General features: G+C 48.0%; 1 protein-coding gene across 1 annotated transcript in view; it reads right to left on the bottom strand.

The window, feature by feature from the left end:
- FAM131B (family with sequence similarity 131 member B) overlaps positions 1-20,499 on the bottom strand; it is a 381,150-nt gene that overhangs the window by 99,293 nt on the left and 261,358 nt on the right. The window contains exons 5-6 of the mRNA XM_085620344.1: positions 8,280-8,477; positions 4,262-4,405 (exon numbers count right to left, since the gene is read on the bottom strand). Of these exons, the coding sequence (XP_085476470.1) occupies positions 4,262-4,405; positions 8,280-8,477 (342 nt within the window). The remainder of the gene's footprint in view (positions 1-4,261; positions 4,406-8,279; positions 8,478-20,499) is intronic.

The following is a 20,499-nucleotide window of genomic DNA, read 5'->3' as shown; positions in this document are numbered from 1 at the left end:
TCCACCACGACTCTGGCAGTCATTGATGAATGAAACAGATCACGCCTCTAGATAGCCCGTTACTCCTTCCTTCTCCATCAGCCATTGACACTCATCACTGTTCTAGCCAAGCTTCGCTCTTCATTGACGCCTGGCACAAGACATTCCGCAAGATCTTCCGTTAATGCCTCTTCCATCAGTTCATAGAGCACAATACTGTTCTAGGTGCCTCTCATACAGGGCCCCTCCATCAGATCCGGGTGGGTCTCATGGTTCTAGGCGCCTCTCATACAGGAGACCTCCATCAGAACCAGGTCGGTCTCACGGTTCTAGGTGCCTCTCATACAGGGGTCCTCCATCAGATCCAGGTAGGTTTCACGGTTCTAGGCGCCTCTCATACAGGGGTCCTCCATCAGATCCAGGTAGGTTTCACGGTTCTAGGCGCCTCTCATACAGGGGTCCTCCATCAGATCCAGGTAGGTTTCACGGTTCTAAGCGCCTCTCATACAGGGGCCCTCCATCAGATCCAGGTGGGTCTCACGGTTCGAGGTGCCTCTCATACAGGGGCCCTCCATCAGTTCCAGGTAGGTCTCACGGTTCTAGGTGCCTCTCATACAGGGGTCCTCCATCAGATCCAGGTAGGTTTCACGGTTCTAGGCGCCTCTCATACAGGGGTCCTCCATCAGATCCAGGTAGGTTTCACGGTTCTAGGCGCCTCTCATACAGGGGCCCTCCATCAGATCCAGGTGGGTCTCACGGTTCGAGGTGCCTCTCATACAGGGGACCTTCATCAGATCCAGGTCGGTCTCATGGTTCTAGGCGCCTCTCATACAGGGGCCCTCCGTCAGATCCAGGTCGGTCTCACTGTTCTAGGTACCTCTCATACAGGAGACCTCCATCAGAACCAGATAGGTCTCACTGTTCTAGGTGCCTCTCATACAGGGGCCCTCCGTCAGATCCAGGTAGGTCTCACGGTTCTAGGTGCCTCTCATACAGGGGCCCTCCATCAGATCCAGGTGGGTCTCACGGTTCAAGGCGCCTCTCATACAGGGGTCCTCCATCAGATCCAGGTAGGTTTCACGGTTCTAGGCGCCTCTCATACAGGGGTCCTCCATCAGATCCAGGTAGGTTTCACGGTTCTAGGCGCCTCTCATACAGGGGCCCTCCATCAGATCCAGGTGGGTCTCACGGTTCGAGGTGCCTCTCATACAGGGGACCTTCATCAGATCCAGGTCGGTCTCATGGTTCTAGGCGCCTCTCATACAGGGGCCCTCCGTCAGATCCAGGTCGGTCTCACTGTTCTAGGTACCTCTCATACAGGAGACCTCCATCAGAACCAGATAGGTCTCACTGTTCTAGGTGCCTCTCATACAGGGGCCCTCCGTCAGATCCAGGTAGGTCTCACGGTTCTAGGTGCCTCTCATACAGGGGCCCTCCATCAGATCCAGGTAGGTCTCACGGTTCTAGGTGCCTCTCATACAGGGGCCCTCCATCAGATCCAGGTAGGTCTCACGGTTCTAGGCGCCTCTCATACAGGGGCCCTCCGTCAGATCCAGGTCTGTCTCACTGTTCTAGGCGCCTCTCATACAGGGGTCCTCCATCAGATCCAGGTCGGTCTCACGGTTCTATGCGCCTCTCATACAGAGGCCCTCCGTCAGATCCAGGTCTGTCTCACTGTTCTAGGCGCCTCTCATACAGGGGTCCTCCATCAGATCCAGGTCGGTCTCACGGTTCTAGGCGCCTCTCATACAGGGGCCCTCCGTCAGATCCAGGTCTGTCTCACTGTTCTAGGCGCCTCTCATACAGGGGTCCTCCATCAGATCCAGGTCGGTCTCACGGTTCTAGGCGCCTCTCATACAGGGGTCCTCCATCAGATCCAGGTAGGTCTCACGCGTCTAGGCGCCTCTGATACAAGGGCCCTCCATCAGATGCAGGTAGGTCTCACATTGCTAGGTGCCTCTCATACAGGGGCCCTCCATCAGATCCAGGGAGTTCTCACAGTTCTAGGCGCCTCTCATACATGGGCCCTCCATCAGATCCAGGTAGGTCTCACAGTTCTAGGTGCCTCTCATACAGGGGCCCTCCATCAGATTCAGGTAGGTCTCACGGTACTAGACGCCTCTCATACAGGGGCCCTCCATCAGATCCAGGTAGGTCTCACGTGTCTAGGCGCCTCTCATACAGGGGTCCTCCATCAGATCCAGGTAGGTCTCACGGTTCAAGGTGCCTCTCATACAGGGGCCCTCCATCAGATCCAGGTAGGTCTCATGGTACTAGGCGCTTCTCATACAGGGGCCCTCCATCAGAGCCAGGTAGGTCTCACGGTTTTAGGCGCCTCTCGTACAGGGGCCCTCCATCAGTTCCAGGTAGGTCTCAAGGTTCTAGGCGCCTCTCGTACAGGGGTCCTCCATCAGATCCAGGTAGGTCTCACGGTTCTAGGCGCCTCTCATGCAGGGGCCCTGCATCAGATCCAGGTCGGTCTCACGGTTCTAGGCGCCTCTCATACAGGGGCCCTCCATCAGATCCAGGTAGGTCCCCGGTCCTAGGTGCCTCTCATACAGGGGCCCTCCATCAGATCCAGGTAGGTCTCACGGTTCTAGGCGCTTCTCATACAGGGGCCCTCCATCAGATCCAGGTAGGTCTCACGGTTCTAGGCGCTTCTCATACAGGGGCCGGTCTCACGGTTCTAGGTGCCTCTTGCCTTGGCTTCCTTACCTTCCTGGCATGTTTCTCTGGTCTATGTTATTATCATTTTGATAATTCATTGGTTCCTTACACATCTCTCTGCCAAAGGTCTCTCTCACTTCAATTCCCCATCAGTTTCTTGCACATATCTTTATTGTGAGTCTCACTTCCTGTACCTCGCCTTCAGTTCCTCATATACCTGGATGAATGAATATCTATAAGAATACCCAAGTTATTCTTTGGTTCCTGATCGAAATTGCTAAATGATCCTTAACTTTCCCCCCACTGTTTCTTCGAATATATCATTGTGCTAAGTCCATCTTATCTAACTACTCTATTACTTCCTGAAATATATCACTGTTCTAGGCCCTCCTTACCTTGGTTCTACATTAGTTCTTGGTCTGTCTCTCTGTTCTAGGTCCTCCTTACCTTGGTTCTACATTAGTTCTTGGTATGTCTCACGGGGAACAACCTTTACAACGCAACTTTTACAACGCACTACACTTACAACGCATTTTTTACAACGCAAAATCCATTACAACGCATTGCATTACAACGCATGACACTACAACGCATTTTTAAAAACTACCTTTACAACGCATTCCATTACAACGCATACTACCTTTACAACGCATACCATTACAACGCATAATATTACACTACACTATCCAACAATTACCCTACTGTTGCACCCCCTGGAGTTAGAATAGTAATTTTTACCCCTATACTATCCAACACTTACCCTACTGTTGCACCCCCTGGAGTTAGAATAGTAATTTTTAAGCCTATACTATCCAACACTTACCCTACTGGTGCACCCCCTGGAGTTAGAATAGTAATTTTTACCCCTATACTATCCAACACTTACCCTACTGTTGCACCCCCTGGAGTTAGAATAGTAATGTTTACCCCTATACTATCCAACACTTACCCTACTGTTGCACCCCCTGGAGTTAGAATAGCAATTTTTACCCCTATACTATCCAACACTTACCCTACTGTTGCACCCCCTGGAGTTAGAATAGTAATTTTTACCCCTATACTATCCAACACTTACCCTACTGTTGCACCCCCTGGAGTTAGAATAGTAATTTTTACCCCTATACTATCCAACACTTACTCTACTGTTGCACCCCCTGGAGTTAGAATAGTAATTTTTACCCCTATACTATCCAACACTTACCCTACTGTTGCACCCCCTGGAGTTAGAATAGTAATTTTTACCCCTATACTATCCAACACTTACCCTACTGTTGCACCCCCTGGAGTTAGAAAAGTAATTTTTACCCCTATACTATCTAACACTTACCTTAAATGCAATTTAATATTATGCGTTGTAATGGTATGCGTTGTAAAGGTAGTATGCGTTGTAATGGAATGCGTCGTAAAGGTAGTTTTTAAAAATGCGTTGTAGTGTCATGCGTTGTAATGCAATGCGTTGTAATGGATTTTGCGTTGTAAAAAATGCGTTGTAAGTGCATGCGTTGTAAAAGTGTGCGTTGTAACGACATACATCCATGTCTCACTGTTCTAGGTCCTTTTTACCTTGGTTCTCCAGTAGTTCTTGGTATGTTTGTCTGTTCTAGGTCCTCCTTACCTTGGTTCTCCAGTAGTTCTTGGTATGTCTCGCTGTTTTGTGTTCCACTGTTATCTTGGTTGGAGTTCATGCTCATTTGCTCCCCATCCATTGATGACCAAGCCATCAAGGTGGCCTCAGAGATGGCAAACTGCTGCATGACACCTGCAAGGAGACAGAGGTGCTGATCAAAGGTGGGGTAAAGACCACCCGCCCTAGATCATCCTCCACAAGCGGCATCAGGAGGTGTATGGTCCATACAGGAAACCTTAAACTAAATCCCCCCCCCAGGGGCCTATTGCTTCCCTGAAATACTCTGCAACCATTCACTCCAGGAGCCCGACCACCTGAGTCATAAACCCCAACAGTGATGGTGTTTGTGAGGAATTTTCTGCCTGTTCAGATCCCCTTTCTGCTTACCATACCATGCCACTATTCACCATCTGGAGACCCCACCACCTTCCTCAGCTAGGAGGCAACTAATCACCCTTTGGAGACCTCACCATCTTCCTTATTTGAGCCAATATTCACCATCTGGAGACCCGCCAAATTCCTTAAATAGGAGACTACTGATCACCCTCTGGAGACCCCACCGCCTTACACAGAAAGGAACCCAATATTTACCCTCTGGAGACCCTACCACATTCCTTAGATCGGAGGCCACTAATCCCCATCTGGAGAGTGAGACCCCATCACCTTCCACTGATTCTAAGCCACTATGAAGGTTTGGAAATGTCACCACCTTCCAATGATAGGCGGCCACTATTCTTGCTCCGGAGACCTCATCACCTTCTTCAGATAGGAGACCATTGTCCTCAGATTGGAGGGCTGTAATTACCCTCTGGAGACCCTACAGTTTTTCTTATATAGGATGGAACTATTCACACTATGAAGAAGACCCCACCACCTTCTTAAGATAGGAGGCCAGTAATCACCCTCTGGAGACCCCAATGCCTTCCACAGCTGTGAGGCCACTAATGACTCTCTGAAGACTCCACTACCTTCCTTAGATAGGAGGCCATTAATGACCCTCTGGAGACCCCATCACCTTCCACAGATAGGCAGTCACTAATACCACTCTGGAGACACTTCCACTGATAGGAGGACACTAATGACCCTCTGGAGACCCTGCCACCTTCTTTATATAAGAGACTCCACCACATTCCTTATATAGGAGGCCGCTAATGACTCTCTGAAGACACCATCACCTTTCTTATATAAGAGGACACTAATGGTCTTCTGGATACCCCTCGACCTTCCACCGATAGGAGGCTACTAATGACCTTCTGGAGACCCCACCACCTTCCTCAGATAGCAGGTCACTAATGGCCCTCTGGAGACCCCACCACCTTCCTCAGACCACTAATGACCATTTAGATACCCCACCACCATCCAGTGTTAGGAGGTCACTAATGGCCCTCTGCAGACCCCACCATCTTCCTCAGATAAGAGGCCACTAATGACCCTCTGGAGACCCCACCAACTTCTACAGATGGGAGCCCAGAAAAGACCCTCTGGAAACCCCACCACCTTCCACTGATAGGAGGTCACTAATGACCCTCTGGAGACCCCATCACCTACCTCAGATAAGAGTCCACAAATGGACCTCTGGAGACCCCACCACCATCCTCAGATAGCAGGCCACTAATGATGATCGTTTGCAGACCCCTCCACCTTCCACTAATAAGAGGCTACTAATGGACCTCTGGAGACCCCACCACCTTCCTCAGACAGCAGGCCACTAATGACCCTCTTGAGACCCCACCACTTTTCACAGATAGGAGGGCACTAATGACTCTCTGGATACCCCACCACCTTCTTTAGATAGGAGACCACTATTCACCCTCTGAAGATTCCACCAACATCCTTAGATAGGAGGCAACTGATGACTCTCTGGGGACCGTACCACCTTCCTCAGATAGGAGGCCACTAATGACTCTTTGGATACCCCACCACCTTCCCCAGATAGCAGGCCACTAATGACCCTCTCGAGACCCTACCATATTACTCAGATAGCAGGCCATTAATGACCCTCTTGAGACCCCACCACTGTCCACAGGGTGAACAGTCAAAATATCGATTATTAAATATCGAAGTACATTTATATCAAGTTTTAAATATCGTAGGGACAGAATAACGACATCAAGAATATCGACAACCAGAATATGGAACTGAGGTAAGAAATATCGATGTTGCAAATATCGATGTTAGTAATATCGTTAGTTAAATTATCGATGTAAATAATATCGATATTTATGTTAGTGTTATGTATTTTAGTATGTATTTTATATGTTTGTGTTCTATTTTTTTTAAGTATTGAAATGTTTTTTAAAATATATGGATACATTTTTTTAAATTAGTAATTTGTTCTAAAGTAAATTATGCATTTTAGTACCGTAGCGGGTTGTGGGTTTATAGGGGAATAGGGTGGGAAGTAATGTAATTTTAATTAAGTGATTATACATTTTTAATTAATAGTATTAATATGTAATTTATTGTTAATCAATTATTAATTGGTTATTAATTTTGCATAAATAATATTTATTGGTGTTGGCAATTAATGTATTGTTAATTAATTAATAATTGCAAATTAATTGTTATTAATCGATTAATTGACAATTAAATTAATTGTGTGAAATTTTATGTGGAGTGTGTTGTGTGTTTATTGGGGAATAGGGTAGGAAGTATTTAATATTAAAGTAATTATTAATTTTGATATATTTGTAGTTTTTATTTTATTTATTGTAAAAAAAACTATATAAATCATTATTTAATTACAATATTTATTTGATTTATAAGTATGTTATTTTTAACACCTAAGCTATCCAGCGATTTCCCTACTGTTGCACTGTCTGGAGTGTGAATAGTAATTTTTACCCCTACGCTATCCAACGCGTTCCCTACTGTTGCAATCTCTGGAGTGTGAATAGTAATTTTTACCCCTACACTATCCAACGCTTTCCCTACTGTTGCACTATGTGGAGTAAGTATATATATTAATTTATATGTATATGTTTAATTTATTTTAAAATTATATATATTAGTTATTATTTTTACATATGTTTTAACATTTTTAACTATATTTCTTTTAATTATATGTATTATTTAATTAATTTTACATTAGTAAAATATTTTGAAAAACGATATTTTTAACATCGATATTATTGACAACGATATTTGTTTTCTTGATATTTTTGTACTTACCATTATGTAGATTGGATTTTGATATTTTTGACTTCGATATTTTAGTGTCGATATTTTTGACCTTCGATTGTCTGTCTGTCAGACATTCTGTCCACAGATAGGAAGTCACTAATACCCCTCTGGAGACCCCACCATCTTCCTCTGATAGGAGGCCACTAATACCCCTCTGGAGACCCCACCATCTTCCACTGATAGGAGGCCACTAATCACCCTGAGAAGACCCCAACACCTTCCTCAGATAGGAGGCCACCAATGACCCTTTGGAGACCCTACCATCTTCCTCTGATAGGAGGCCACCAATGACCCTCTGGAGACCCTACCATCTTCCACTGATAGGAGGCCACTAATCACCCTGAGAAGACCCCAACACCTTCCTCAGATAGGCAGACACTGTTCTCGCTCTGGAGATACCACCACTTCACAGAATCCAGTTCACTGTTCATTCTTGAGGCACCTAGCCATTTGCCCCATTTATCCCGTCTGCTTTTTATTCCTGGTGGACCCAAGGAATGAACCTATCCCTATCTCATCATTCCCGGTAGTAGTGCACTCCAGAAGAGGGCACTCTAGCCCCTTGCTCTGCCGTAATTCACTCTGTGAACTTCATAGGGATGCACCTCCAGCCCCTGCCCCCCGCTATCATTCACCTGTGAACTCTGGAGGGATGCACCCCCTGCCCTCTGCTATCCTTCCCCCTGTGATCTCCAGAACAGAGCCTCAGGTGATCTCCCACCACTAAGCTTCTTCTGAAGGTCATACTCTCCACAATCTTTAAGCACACAACCCTTCTGGGGTCTCAGTCACTTGACCTCTTTGCTACAAGCACGGTATCTACCGGCCAAGAAGCGCGCCTCCTTCTCTCCGTCACTGAGGTCCGAGTAGGCATCGACGTCCATGCGTACGGTCTCGTGGGCATAGTGCTGCTGGAGGCTGGCGGCCTTGCCCCATCCTTGCCACTCAATCATATGTGCCACCCGGCCAGAGCCCATGGCTGTGGGCTTCGTTACGCGGTCTTTCATTGTTCGCGAGATCCCTGCGAAGAGACAATTGGAACCATTGTCTGGTGTTAGGAGGCAAGGTGACCTCTAGCAGGGGAGAGGCTGGGGCACCAAGGATGAGAGGGAAGAAGTAGGGAGGATGTGAAGTAGTGGACCAGCAGTGGGGGACACACTGGAGATGGAGCTATATTCACAGGCTCCACCAAGGACAGAGATGGACACACAGGAGGAGGAGGTACATGCACATGTCACACCGAGAGGTCATTGACAATGATATACACACAGGAGGAGGGGGTACATGCAGAGGTCACAAGAGAGGTCATTGACAATGATATTCACACAGGAGGAGGAGGTACATGCACAGGTCACACCCAGAGGTCATTGACTATGATAAACACAAAGGAGGAGGGGGTACATGCACAGGTCACACCCAGAGGTCATTGGCAATGATATACACACAGGAGGAGGAGGTACATGCACAAGTCACACCCAGAGGTCATTGGCAATGATATACATACAGGAGGAGGAGGTACATGCACAGGTCTCACCCAGAGGCCATTGACAATGATATACACACAGGAGGAGGAGGTACATCCAAAGGTCACACGAGAGGTCATTGACAATGATATAAACAGAGGAGGAGGAGGTACATGCACAGGTCACACCGAGAGGTAATTGACAATGATGTACACACAGGAGGAGGAGGTACATGCACAGGTCACACAAGAGGTCATTGACAATTATATTCACAGAGCAGGAGGAGGTACATAGGCAGGTCACACCAAGAGCTCATTGACAATGACATACACACAGGAGGAGGAGGTACATGCACAGGTCACACCGAGACGTAGTTGACAATGATATAAACACAGGAGGAGGAGGTACATGCACAGGTCACACCGAGAGGTCATTGACAATGATATACACACAGGAGGAGGGGGTACATGCAGAGGTCACTCCGAGAGGTCACTGACAATGATATACACACAGCAGGAGGGGGTATATGCACAGGTCACACAGAGAGATCATTGGCAATGATATACACACAGGAGGAGGAGGTACATGCACAGGTCACACTGAGAGGTCATTGACAATGATATTCACACAGGAGGAGGAGGAGTAGGTACATGAATAGGTCACACCCAGAGGTCATTGGCAATGATATACACACAGGAGAAGGAGTAACATGCACAAGTCGAAGTGAGAGGTCATTAACAATGATATACACACAGGAGGAGGAGGTACACACACAGGTCCCAATGAGAGGTCATTAACAATGATATAACCACAGGAGGTGGGGGTACAATCACAGGTCACACAGAGAGGTCATTGACAATGATATACACACAGCAGGAGGAGGTATTTGCACAGGTCACGCCCAGAGGTAATTGACAATGATATACACAAAGGAGGAGAGGGTACATTCACAGGGCACACCCAGTTGTAATTGGCAATGATATACACACAGGAGGAGGACGAACATGCACAGGTCACACCCAGAGGTCATTGACAGTGATATACACACAGGAGGAGGAGGTACATGCACAGGTCTCACCCAGAGGCCATTAACAATGATATAGACACAGAAGGAGGAGGTGCATGCACAGGTCACACCCAGAGGTCATTGTCAATGATATACACACAGGAGGAGGACGAACATGCACAGGTCACACCCAGAGGTCATTGACAGTGATATACACACAGGAGGAGGAGGTACATGCACAGGTCTCACCCAGAGGCCATTAACAATGATATAGACACAGGAGGAGGAGGTACATCCACAGGTCACACGAGAGGTCATTGACAATGATATACACACAGGAGGAGGAGTTACATGCACAGATCACGCCCAGAAGTCATTGACAATGATATTCACACATTAGGAGGAGGTACATGTACAGGTCACATCGAGAGGTCATTAACAATGATATATACACAGGAGGAGGAGGTACATGCACAGGTCACACCCAGAGGTCATTGACAATGGTATTCAAACAGGAGGAGGCAGTACATGCACAGGACGCACAAGAGATCATTGACAATGATATTCACACAGGAGGAGGAGGTACATGCACAGGTCACATCCAGCTTTCATTGACAATGATATACACACAGGAGGAGGAGGTACCTCCACAGGTCACAAGAGAGGTAATTGACAATGATATACACACAGGAGAATGAGTAACATGCACAAGTCATAGTGAGAGGTCATTAACAATGATATACACACAGGAGAAGGAGTAACATGCTCAGGTCCCAGTGAGAGGTCATTAAGAATGATACACACACAGGAGGAGGAGGTACATGCACTGTTCACACCGAGAGGTCATTTACACTGATATACACACAGCAGGAGGGGGTATATGCACAGGTCACACAGAGAGATCATTGGCAAAGATATACACACAGGAGGTGGAGGTACATGCACAGGTCACACCGAGAGGTCATTGACAATGATATTAACACAGGAGGAGAAGGTACATGCTCAGGTCACACCGAGAGGTCATTGACAATGATATACACACAGGAGGAGGGGGTACATGCACAGGTCACACCGAGAGGTCATTGGCATTGATATACACACAGGAGGAGGGGGTACATGCAAAGGTCACACCGAGAGTTCATTGCCAATGATATACACACAGGAGGAGGGGGTACATGCACAGGTCACACCCAGAGGTCATTGACAATGATATACACAATGGAGGAGGGGGTACATGCACAGGTCACACCCAGAGGTCATGGGCAATGATATACACACAGGAGAAGGAGTAACATGCACAAGTTGCAGTGAGAGGTCATTAAGAATGACATACACACAAGAGAAGGAGTAACATGCACAGGTCCCAGTGAGAGGTCATTAAGAATGATATACACACAGGAGGAGGGGGTACGTGCACAGGTCACACTGAGAGGTCATTGGCAATGATATACACACAGGATGAGGGGTTACATGCACAGGTCACACCGAGAGGTCATTGACAATGATATACACACGGGAGGGGGTACATGCACAGGCCACACCCAAAGGTCATTGACAATGATATACACACAGGAGGAGAAGGAGTAGGTACATGCATAGGTCACACCCAGAGGTCATTGGCAATGTCATACACACAGGAGAAGGGGGTACATACACAGGTCACAGTGAGAGGTCATTGACAAGGATATACACACAGGAGAAGGAGTAACATGCACAAGTCGTAGTGAGCAGTCATTAACAATGATATACACACAGGAGGACGAGGTACACACACAGGTCCCAATGAGAGGTCATTAACAGTGATATAAACACAGGAGGTGGGGGTACAATCACAGGTCACACAGAGAGGTCATTGACAATGATATACACACAGCAGGAGGAGGTATATGCACAAGTCACACCCAGAGGTAATTGCCAATGATATACACAAAGGAGGAGGGGGTACATGCACAGGGCACACCCAGAGGTAATTGGCAATGATATACACACAGGACGAGGAGGTGCATGCACAGGTCACACCCAGAGGTCATTGTCAATGATATACACACAGGAGGAGGACGAACATGCACAGGTCACACCCAGAGGTCATTAACAATGATATACACACAGGAGGAGGAGGTACATGCACAGGTCTCACCCAGAGGCCATTAACAATGATATAGACAGAGGAGGAGGAGGTACATTCAAAGGTCACACGAGAGGTCATTGACAATGATATAAACAGAGGAGGTACATGCACAGGTCACACCTAGAGGTCATTGACAATGATATACACACAGGAGGAGGAGTTATATGCACAGATCACACAAGAGGTCATTGACAATGATATACACACAGGAGGAGTAGGTAAATGCACAGGTCACATGAGAGGTCATTGACAATGATATACACAGAGGAGGAGGAGGTACATGCACAGGTCACACCGAGAGGTCAGTCAGAATGATAGACACACTGGAGGAGGAGGTACATCCACAGGTCACACTGAGAGGTCCTTGACAATGATATACACACAGGTGGAGGAGGTACATGCACAGGTCACACGAGATGTCAATGACAATGATATATACACAGGAGGAGGGGGTACACGCACAGGTCTCACCCAGAGGTCATTGATAATGATATACACACAGGAGGAGGAGGTACATCCAAAGGTCACACGAGAGGTCATTGACAATGATATAAACAGAGGAGGAGGAGGTACATGCACAGGTCACACCCATAGGTCATTGACAATGATATACACACAGGAGGAGGAGGTACATGCACAGGTCACACAAGAGGTAATTGACAATTATATACACAGGAGGAGGAGGTACATGCACAGGTCACCTGAGAGGTCATTGACAATGATATAAACAGAGGAGGAGGAGGAGGAAGCATATGAACAGGTCACACCCAGACGTCATTGAGAATGATATACACACAGGAGTAGGAGATACATGCAGAGGTCACACACAGAGGTCATTTTCAATGATATACACGCTGGAGGAGGTGGTACATGCACAGGTCACACCAAAAGGTTATTGACAATGATATACACACAGGAGGAGGAGGTACATCCACAGGTCACACGAGAGGTAATTGACAATGATATACACAGAGGAGGAGGAGGTACATGCACAGGTCACACCGAGAGGTCATTGACAATGATATATTCACTGGAGGAGGAGGTAGATCCACAGGTCACAAAAGAGGTCATTGACAATGATATACGTAGAGGATGAGGAGGTACATGCACTGGTCGAACCCAGAGGTCATTGACAGTGATATACACACAGAAGGAGGAGTTACATGCACAGATCACGCTCAGAGGTCATTGACAATGATATTCACACAGGAGGAGGAGGTACATACACAGGTCACAAGAGAGGTCATTGACAATGATTTACACACAGGAGGAGGAGGTACATGCACAGGTCAGACCCAGCGATCATTGACAATGATATACACACAGGAGGAGGAGGTACCTCCACAGGTCACACGAGAGTTCATTGACAATGATATCCAAACAGGAGGAGTAGGTACAATCACAGGTCACACCCAGACGTCATTGAGAATGATATACACACAGGAGGAGGAGATACATGCAGAGGTCACACACAGAGGTCATTTTCAATGATATACACACAGGAGGAGGAGGTACATGCACAGGTCACACCCAAAGGTCATTGACAATGATATACACGCAGGAGGAGGAGATACATGCGCAGGTCTCACCAGAGGTCATTGACAATGATATACACACAGGAGGAGGAGGTACATCCACAGGTCACACGAGAGGTCATAGACAATGATATACACACAGGATGAGGAGGTACATGCACAGGTTACACCCAAAGGTCATTGACAATGATATACACACTTGAGGAGGAGGTACATGCACAATTCTCACCCAGAGGCCATTAACAATGATATAGACACAGGAGGATGAGGTACATGCAAATATCACACGAGAGGTCATTGACAATGATATAAACAGAGGAGGAGAAGGTACATGCACAGGTCACACCCAGAGGTCATTGACAATGATATACACATAGGAGGAGGAGGTACATGCACAGATCACGCCCAGAGGTCATTGACAATGATATAAACAGAGGAGGAGGAGGCATATGAACAGGTCACACCCAGACGTCATTGAGAATGAGATACACACAGGAGGAGGAGATACATGCAGAGGTCACACACAGAGGTCATTTTCAATGATATACACACAGGAGGAGGAGGTGCATGCACAGGTCACACCCAAAGGTCATTGACAATGATATACACGCAGGAGGAGGAGATACATCCACAGGTCACACGAGAGGTAATTGAGAATGATGTACACAGAGGAGGAGGAGGTACATGCACAGATCACACCCAGAGGTCATTGACAATGATTTACACACAGGAGGAGGAGGTATATGCACAGGTCGCACCCAGAGGTCATTGACAATGACATACACACAGGAAGAGTAGGTACATGCACAGGTCACACCGAGAGGTCATTCACAATGATATACACTAGGGAGGAGAAGGTACATGCACATGTCACACGGAGAGGTCATTGACAAAGATATACACAGAGGAGGAGGAGTTACATGCATAGATCATGCCCAGAGGTCATTGACAATGCTATTGACACAGGAGGAGGAGGTACATGCACAGGTCACACCGAGAGGTCATTGACAATGATATACACACAGGAGGTAGAGGTACACGTACAGGTCACACCCAGAGTTCATTGACAATGATATACACACAGGAGCAGGAGGTACACCCATAGGTCACACTAGAGGTCATTGACAATGATATACACAGAGGAGGAGGAGGTACATGCACAGGTCACACCGAGAGGTCATTGACAATGATATATTCACAGGAGGACGAGGTACATCCACAGGTCACAAAAGAGGTCATTGACAATGATATACATAGAGGATGAGGAGGTACATACACAGGTCGAACCCAGAGGTAATTGAAAGTGATATACACACAGAAGGAGGAGTTACATGCACAGATCACGGTCAGAGGTCATTGACAATGATATTCACACAGGAGGAGGATGTACATCCACAGGTCACAAGAGAGGTCATTGACAATGATTTACACACAGGAGGAGGAGGTACATGCACAGGTCAGACCCAGCGGTCATTGACAATGATATACACACAGGAGGAGGAGGTACCTCCACAGGTCACACAAGAGTTCATTGACAATGATATCCAAACAGAAGGAGTAGGTACATTCACAGGTCACACCCAGACGTCATTGAGAATGATATACACACAGGAGGAGGAGATACATGCAGACGTCACACACAGAGGTCATTTTTAATGATATACACAAAGGAGAAGGAGTTACATGCACAGGTCACACCCAAAGGTAATTGACAATGATATACACGCAGTAGGAGGAGATACATGCACAGGTCTCACCAGAGGTCATTGACAATGATATACACACAGGAGGAGGAGGTACATCCACAGGTTACACCCAGAGGTCATTGACAATGATATACACACTTGAGGAGGAGGTACATGCACAGGTCTCACCCAGAGGCCATTAACAATGATATAGGCACAGGAGGATGAGGTACATCCAAAGTTCACACGAGAGATCATTGACAATGATATACACATAGGAGGAGGAGGTACATGTACAGGTCACACCGAGAGGTCATTGACAATGATATACACACAGGAGGAGGATGAACATGCACAGGTCACACCCAGAGGTCAATGACAATGATCTACACACAAGAGGAGGAGGTACATGCATAGGTCTCCCCCAGAGGCCATGAGCAATGATATAGACACAGGAGGAGGAGGTACAATCAAAGGACACACGAGAGGTCATTGTCAATGATATAAACAGAGGAGGAGGAGGTACATGCACAGGTCACACCGAGAGGTCAGTCAGAATGATAGACACACTGGAGGAGGAGGTACATGCACAGGTCACACTGAGTGGTCATTGACAATGATATACATACAGGAGGAGGAGGTCCATGCACAGGTCACACTGAGATGTCAATGACAATGATATACACAGAGGAGGAGGGGGTACACGCACAGGTCTTACCTAGAGGTCATTGAAAATTATATACACACTGGAGGAGGAGGTACATCCAAAGGTCACACGAGAGGTCATTGACAATGATATAAACAGAGGAGGAGCAGGTACATGCACAGGTCACACCCAGAGGTCATTGATAATGATTTACACACAGGAGGGGGAGGTACATGCAGAGGTCACACCCAGAAGTCATTTTCAATGATATACACACAGGAGGAGGAGATACATGCACAGGTCTCACCAGAGGTCATTGACAATGATATACACACAGGAGGAGGAGGTACATGCACAGGTTACACCCAAAGGTCATTGACAATGATATACACACTTGAGGAGGAGGTACATGCACAATTCTCACCCAGAGGACATTAACAATGATATAGACACAGGAGGATGAGGTACATGCAAATATCACACGAGTGGTCATTGACAATGATATAAACAGAGGAGGAGAAGGTACATGCACAGGTCACACCCAGAGGTCATTGACAATGATATACACATAGGAGGAGGAGGTACATGCACAGATCACGCCCAGAGGTCATTGACAATGATATAAACAGAGGAGGAGGCATATGAACAGGTCACACCCAGACGTCATTGAGAATGAGATACACACAGGAGGAGGAGATACATGCAGAGGTCACACACAGAGGTCATTTTCAATGATATACACACAGGAGGAGGAGGTGCATGCACAGGTCACACCCAAAGGTCATTGACAATGATATACATGCAGGAGGAGGAGATACATCCACAGGTCACACGAGAGGTAATTGAGAATGATGTACACAGAGGAGGAGGAGGTACATGCACAGATCACACCCAGAGGTCATTGACAATGATTTACACACAGGAGGAGGAGGTATATGCACAGGTCGCACCCAGAGGTCATTGACAATGACATACACACAGGAAGAGTAGGTACATGCACAGGTCACACCGAGAGGTCATTCACAATGATATACACTAGGGAGGAGAAGGTACATGCACATGTCACACGGAGAGGTCATTGACAAAGATATACACAGAGGAGGAGGAGATACATGCATAGATCATGCCCAGAGGTCATTGACAATGCTATTGACACAGGAGGAGGAGGTACATGCACAGGTCACACCGAGAGGTCATTGACAATGATATACACACAGGAGGTAGAGGTACACGTACAGGTCACACCCAGAGTTCATTGACAATGATATACACACAGGAGCAGGAGGTACACCCATAGGTCACACTAGAGGTCATTGACAATGATATACACAGAGGAGGAGGAGGTACATGCACAGGTCTCACCCAGAGGCCATTAACAATGATATAGACAGAGGAGGAGGAGGTACATTCAAAGGTCACACGAGAGGTCATTGACAATGATATAAACAGAGGAGGTACATGCACAGGTCACACCTAGAGGTCATTGACAATGATATACACACAGGAGGAGGAGTTATATGCACAGATCACACAAGAGGTCATTGACAATGATATACACACAGGAGGAGTAGGTAAATGCACAGGTCACATGAGAGGTCATTGACAATGATATACACAGAGGAGGAGGAGGTACATGCACAGGTCACACCGAGAGGTCAGTCAGAATGATAGACACACTGGAGGAGGAGGTACATCCACAGGTCACACTGGAAGATCCTTGACAATGATATACACACAGGTGGAGGAGGTACATGCACAGGTCACACGAGATGTCAATGACAATGATATATACACAGGAGGAGGGGGTACACGCACAGGTCTCACCCAGAGGTCATTGATAATGATATACACACAGGAGGAGGAGGTACATCCAAAGGTCACACGAGAGGTCATTGACAATGATATAAACAGAGGAGGAGGAGGTACATGCACAGGTCACACCCATAGGTCATTGACAATGATATACACACAGGAGGAGGAGGTACATGCACAGGTCACACAAGAGGTAATTGACAATTATATACACAGAGGAGGAGGAGGTACATGCACAGGTCACACCCAGAGGTCATTGACAATGATATACACACAGGAGGAGGAGGTACATGCACAGGTCACCTGAGAGGTCATTGACAATGATATTCACACAGGAGGAGGAGGAGGAGGCATATGAATAGGTCACACCCAGACGCCATTGAGAATGATATACACACAGGAGTAGGAGATACATGCAGAGGTCACACACAGAGGTCATTTTCAATGATATACACGCTGGAGGAGGAGGTACATGCACAGGTCACACCAAAAGGTTATTGACAATGATATACACGCAGGAGGAGGAGATACATACACAGGTCTCACCAGAGGTCATTGACAATGATATACACACAGGAGGAGGAGGTACATCCACAGGTCACACGAGTGGTAATTGACAATGATATACACAGAGGAGGAGGAGGTACATGCACAGGTCACACCGAGAGGTCATTGACAATGATATATTCACTGGAGGAGGAGGTAGATCCACAGGTCACAAAAGAGGTCATTGACAATGATATACGTAGAGGATGAGGAGGTACATGCACTGGTCGAACCCAGAGGTCATTGACAGTGATATACACACAGAAGGAGGAGTTACATGCACAGATCATGCTCAGAGGTCATTGACAATGATATTCACACAGGAGGAGGAGGTACATACACAGGTCACAAGAGAGGTCATTGACAATGATTTACACACAGGAGGAGGAGGTACATGCACAGGTCAGACCCAGCGATCATTGACAATGATATACACACAGGAGGAGGAGGTACCTCCACAGGCCACACGAGAGTTCAGTGACAATGATATCCAAACAGGAGGAGTAGGTACAATCACAGGTCACACCCAGACGTCATTGAGAATGATATACACACAGGAGGAGGAGATACATGCAGAGGTCACACACAGAGGTCATTTTCAATGATATACACACAGGAGGAGGAGGTACATGCACAGGTCACACCCAAAGGTCATTGACAATGATATACACGCAGGAGGAGGAGATACATGTGCAGGTCTCACCAGAGGTCATTGACAATGATATACTGTTGGACCCGGCCTCGTGGCGTGGTCCTTAACCCCCCTGGACTGTGGCCGTTCCCCGCCCCGGCCTTCACGGGCCACCCGTCTGAACTGCTCCAAGGCCTTTCACCTGGAACTGCACGTGGTCGCATGCTCCTCATGGATCCGCCATCTTGTTGGCATCTACGTCACCCCGTACACCAGCCGGCGCGACCCCGCTCAACCCGGCCTCGACCCCAGCGAAGCCCCGACCTCGAGGCACCACGGACTGGCCAGGGGGTGCCGCAGGAACCATTCATCGCCCCCGGCGGAGGACGGTCTCGTTGGGACCCCCAACTGTCCTCCCCTCTCGAGGTGTGATCGCCCTGCAAACTCCCATGGGCCTGGCGCCTCTCCTGCTGGGCGTCTGGCCACCTCCACCCGGCCACTCCGCCCCCTCGGGCGCAAGGGTCCGGACATCAAAGGGGCTCCAGACCTATATCTGGGGCGACCCCACCACAGCTCGGCAGTTGTATCCCGGAGTCGAGAGCCCTGCTGATCGAATCGCGGCTGACCCTACGGAGAAGAACTCTTGTCGGAACCATCACGAGCCCTGCTGACTGCGTCGCGGCTCCCTCTTGTGAACCTTTCCTGAACCACCTGGAACATCGGAGCCCTGCAGACGCCGTCGCGGCCCCACCTCGCTGAGACCTTCCTCGGAGCCCTGCTGACGACGTCGCGGCTCCAGCTGAGCAGAAACCATCTTGAGAGCCCTGCTGATTGAATCGCGGCTCTCCACGAACTGTACGCCAGAGCCCTTCTGACGCCGTCGCGGCTCGACCCCGCCGAGATCGGAGGCCCTCCAGCTTGAGGACACGAACTGGGCCCCAGGTACCCTCGTACCACATTCCTGCCAAAGACTGTCCCGCTACCCCTACCCTTCTACAGAGACATTGGGACTTTTGGTGGATCCCTCGATCCCTTCGTGTAAATATTGAACTCGTAACCTTTTATTGATGATAAAGAATTGCTTGTCTTGAGACAACCTCCTTGAGTCCGGTGTGGTGGTGTTACTGTGCTAGTACGTGATAGGAGAAGGATCTCTCAGGAGACTTCTCGGCAGCGCTCGGCTACTTCGTGCAGTGCGAGGGCCCCCCCTTGGTGGTCTCACCGACTCCTCGGGGTCCGCCTTCCAACATTTGGTGGCCAGCGACGGGATCCGAGCCGAACGCAGTACGTACCAGCCAGTACCCACTAGCTACCCATCCAAACGAATAGCATCATGAGCAGCCAGGAAAACAACGCGACAATGGAGTTCCAGCCCGAACGGCTGGAAGAATATACGCACAAAGAATTAAAACAGTTCTGCAGAGACAAAGGCATTGCAACCACCAGCCTCGGTACCAAGGAAGAGATGCAGAAAGCTCTGAGGACATGGCTGGAGGCCGGGGCAGGCCCCTCCCAGGAAGAAGGGCCCTTGCCCCTGACGGAGACCACAGCAACCGCACTGACCCCGGCAACCGGAGGACGAAAGAGCCTA

This window comes from Triturus cristatus, chromosome 7 (genome assembly GCF_964204655.1).
Source record: "Triturus cristatus chromosome 7, aTriCri1.1, whole genome shotgun sequence".
Lineage (NCBI taxonomy): Eukaryota > Metazoa > Chordata > Amphibia > Caudata > Salamandridae > Triturus > Triturus cristatus.
The sequence above is the reverse complement of the archived record's forward strand: the minus strand, read 5'-3'. Positions and strand labels throughout refer to the sequence as shown.